We start from the raw sequence: 4,279 nt of genomic DNA, 5'->3' as shown, positions 1-4,279 counted from the left end.
TTTTTTAAGAATAAGAAGCTAATTATGCCCACAATTGCACATTTATTTGGACATTTCTTCGTTCTCTATAAATTCATTGAATGTTTGACTTTTTGAAATCAAATAGTACCTCTCTTATTGGTTAGCTTGAATAAAATTTAAGTGTTGCTTGTTTTATATCTATATCAATCACTCGCTTTCATGGATTTATTATTTTTGTTGAGGGCTCAGAATAATAACTGTTTACTTTAAGAAGCTGAGATTTATCTGTATCGTGGTAGCTGTGGCTGATTTACTCTGAGTTGAGATAGAGTTCAGTGTATTTAGCATATTATAACTACTCATGAATCAGGTTGGCATGCACCTGTAACCCCAGCACTGTGGAGATGGAGGCAAGAGGATCAGAAGTTCAAGGTCATCTTTGGCTATTTAGTGAGTCTGAAGAAAGCCTGAAGAAAGTTACATGAAACTGTCTCAATTAAACCCACACCAAAAAAAGTACTGATACATTAGCTGCATTTATTATAAACAAACAATAGATACATTTGGAAAAACCCTTGGAGCTTTGTAACTCATTATTTCTTTCTGCCCGTCAGTGTCGCCCACAAACCTTCTTCAGTGCCCCTTTCACTTCTTTGTTCCTTAAGGTATAGATGAGAGGATTCAGCATGGGAGTCACCAAATTATAGAAGAGTGTGAGGAATTTCCCTTGGTCCTGGGAAGAGCTATTTCCGGGTTGCATATACATATAGATGATGCTTCCATAGAACAGGGAGACCACAGTGATGTGGGAGCTACAGGTGTTGAAGGCTTTCCATCTTCCAGCAGCCGACTTGATCTTCAGCACAGCGGCAGCGATGTAGCCGTAGGAGACAAGAATCAGTGTGAGGGGTAGCAGGACAATAAGGATGGCGAAGGTGAAAGCCAGCATTTCTACCGCGCGAGCATCCACACAGGCCATCTTGATCAGAGCTGGCATTTCACAAAGGAAGTGATTAACTTTGCGGCGGCCGCATCGGGACAGGGTCATTGTTAGTGGTGACATGACGATGGCATTGATAAGCCCACTCCCCCAGGCCAGAGCTACCAGTCTCACGCACAGCTGTGGGTGCATAATGACCATGTAATGCAAAGGTTTGCAAACCGCAGCGTAGCGGTCAAATGCCATGACAGCCAAAAGGATGCATTCTATACCCCCAACCGACAGGAAGGAGAAAAGTTGAACCACACAGCCAGCATAGCTGATGGTCTTATCTGGACCCCAGAGGTTTACCAGCATCTGGGGGATGCAGCTGGTACTAAAGCAGAGATCCAGAAATGAAAGATTTGCCAGAAAGAAGTACATTGGGGTGTGAAGCCGCGGGTCCAATATACACACAAGGATTATGGTAGTGTTTCCCAGCACAGCCACTGAATACAGAGTAAAATTTACGATGAAGAGTACCATCTCCAGGCGAGGGCGATCAGAGAAGCCCACTAAGATGAAACCGTACTCAGAGCTGTCATTCGACTTCTCCATTGCATTTCACTCACATCATCAGGTCAGCGCAGCTGGTAGGAGCAAAAATGAGGAATAGTTAGTCTCTATTTCCTGAAGGCGAGGATGTAATTATGTCACTAGACCTAAGATAAATGATAAATGGGTGTTTATTGGAGAACCATTACACAGAAAAATAAAAAGAACCGAGGGAGTGTTTCCAGGTTCTTCCTACCAGAGATCTGCTGACCTACTAGAAAAGACCTAGCAAGAAAAACCATGCCTAAAGCCTTAGGCTTCCCTCTTTTGCTTACCTTTGCCTGAAGCCACACCCAAAGGAGTGTGGCCACCATTACAGGTCCACAGACAAGATGCCTACAATTCCCCTTTTAGTCTAAAGAAGGAGGTTTTAAGGCTGATGCAAAAACTATATGCAGTGGTAACAAATGCCAAGTATACTCCAAGAAAAGGAAAGGTAAACATACACAAATTAAAACCTACTATCAGCAAGAGCAAAATTGAGCAATAGATATACACTACATGTCCAATATACATGTTCAGTATCAGGGTAAAGGCATGATAGAGATTACTCTGACAGCAGTCCTAAACTGGAAAGTCTAAATCTTGTCTATCTAAGATAAGAGAGGATATTGCTATGACTGTCTAGTGTTCGACCCCATCAAAGACCTGAGAAGGAAAATAACAATACTAGGGTAGGCAGGAAGTGCAAGTGTGGGACTTCCAAAGGTGCAAGTGAAGACAGAAACAGCAGGCTACCTGGACAGTCAGCAAAGTCTCACAGCAATGTTGGGGCAACCAACTTTGGTTAAGGCCTGAAGTATTAGATGGACCATCTCAGAAGCTAGGAAATTGAAAAGTAGTCTTACCCTGACTTGGCAGGGGGTTCAGCAGTCTTTAAATTTAACTCCTGCAAGCTTAGTTAGGACAGCATGTCCAAGGTCAATGGTCGAGGTGGGGGCAGTTTTTTTGCCCAAGAGGCCAGTAACCAAAGAGAGAATGTACTCCAGATAGCATGTCATCAGTGTCCAACAATTTCCTAAAAAACATACAGCAACAGGATCCAGGGAGGAATATTTGGTCACTGATTCTAACATTGCCATCCATAGGAGACAACTCTCCACCCTGAAGTAAGAACTGCTCATCCTTGACACAAATTATTTCATGTTGGGAAATTTTGACATAACCACCTTTTAATGTGAATGAGTTAAATTTGAATTTTAGAGACAAGAGCTCATGTAACCCAGGTTGGCCAATTGACATTGGACTCCTGACCTTCCTATCTTCACTTACCAAGTACTAAGATAACAGGCAAGTACCACACCATTCAGCTACAATCTTTTGTTAAAGGGAGAATTTATCCCAACAACTCATAAGACCATGTATTTTAACTGTAACATCAGATCCTCTTTGCTAATATGTTTGTAAGTAGCTATCCCAATTAAACTCATTTTTTCTTTACACATAGGCAGATAAGCCCCTTTCTTTCAATATCCATATAAGAGAGTGAGCAGATGTTTTAGGACCCTAGCTGGTGTCTTCTACATGTTTTTAATGTAGACCTTTAAAAAGATTACAACCAACGCTGAATTCAGAACTGAGCTTTGGTAAAACACAAGATTCAGGCAACTATCAGCTAACAGGAGCTATGGCGATCTTATTAATGTGGTATAAACAGGCATTTTCTTTACCATGTCTATGTTACCTTTATCTCAGGTCTGCCAAATGACATCTCCACCATTCACGTTTTGATGAGTAACAGCATCTTGCAACCTAAATTGCTAAGGTTAGGGTGCATAGTCTGTCCAGAAATCTAACAACCACTTGGTTATGTTTTGTCTTCTATTCATCTTTTAGAATTGTTGAAACAATTGTAGAAATGAGATGAACAGCAAGAGAGATGAATAGAGGGAGAAAGTGAAGGAGAATGTAAGAAATAAAAAGCATTTCCCAGCACTTGGGAAGCAGAGACAGTCAGATCTCTGATGTCTAGGCTAGCTGTGGTCTACAGAACAAGTTCCAGGGCATCCAAAGTTATACAGAGAAAACATGTCTCAAAAAAGAAAGAAAGCAATTAGAAATCAGTAATTTTAAGATGCATTTATCTGAAACTGCCTACAAAATGAAGAGAGCTTGAATCATAAATGTCACAGTCAGAATTGGATTAAAGACATCAAGATGATACACTACAGAGTTATGCAAGAATGCAGACATCTGATGGCTCTGAAGGAAGCCTCACACCATCAGTCTGTCAGCTTTTTGATAACCAGAAAGAATGAGACAAAGAGGATTCCTAAGTGGATACTACAGCATATCCAGGCTGTTGTATGAGCTTGAGTGCGCATCACCATAGGATGCTCAATGAGTAAACAAGGAACAAAATAACAGCAGAACTTGAGGGCCTTTAGCAGATATGTTAGTCTTCAAATAACACATATCTTAAAGATACATGTTATCTGAAAAACTTCAAAAATGGATGTTTCTATAGTAAGTTAATTTTTCCACAGATATACCAAAGTAAAAAACCAAAAACAATGTCCCCATTCTTTAGTCCTTTAGGCTCACCTGTTTTCAACTTTCCCCAACAATTCAGGAATAACACATATTAATATTTTTTCTTATTATTATCTTGTTATCTGGGATTTTGTGGTGGTCCTACATTTGGTATATGTAGGGGAAAAAGTAGCATTATAAAACTAAAGCACCTGCAATTATATAGCAGTGGTTACAAAGGCCTTAACTTGTTAAATGACAGACTAAAAGCCAAGTTCCCAACTCATTTTCGGTGCACTATAGTATTTTTTT

At 40.3% G+C, this 4,279-nt stretch overlaps 1 protein-coding gene across 1 annotated transcript; it reads right to left on the bottom strand.

Moving 5' to 3' along the window:
• Positions 1-571: 571 nt before the first annotated feature.
• LOC127229545 (putative olfactory receptor 2W6) lies at positions 572-1,498 on the bottom strand. Its single transcript, XM_051194627.1, has one exon. The coding sequence runs from the start codon at positions 1,496-1,498 to the stop codon at positions 572-574; it is 927 nt and encodes a 308-aa protein (XP_051050584.1).
• Positions 1,499-4,279: the final 2,781 nt, after the last annotated feature.

The sequence above is a fragment of the Phodopus roborovskii genome, unplaced genomic scaffold, assembly GCF_943737965.1.
Source record: "Phodopus roborovskii unplaced genomic scaffold, PHOROB, whole genome shotgun sequence".
Classification (NCBI taxonomy): domain Eukaryota; kingdom Metazoa; phylum Chordata; class Mammalia; order Rodentia; family Cricetidae; genus Phodopus; species Phodopus roborovskii.
Note: the sequence above shows the minus strand (reverse complement) of the source record. Positions and strands in the feature narration are given on the sequence as shown.

Excerpts from the sequence above, each read along its gene's own strand:
- LOC127229545 (XM_051194627.1), bottom strand. The coding sequence starts at position 1,498 with ATGGAGAAGTCGAATGACAGCTCTGAGTACGGTTTCATCTTAGTGGGC.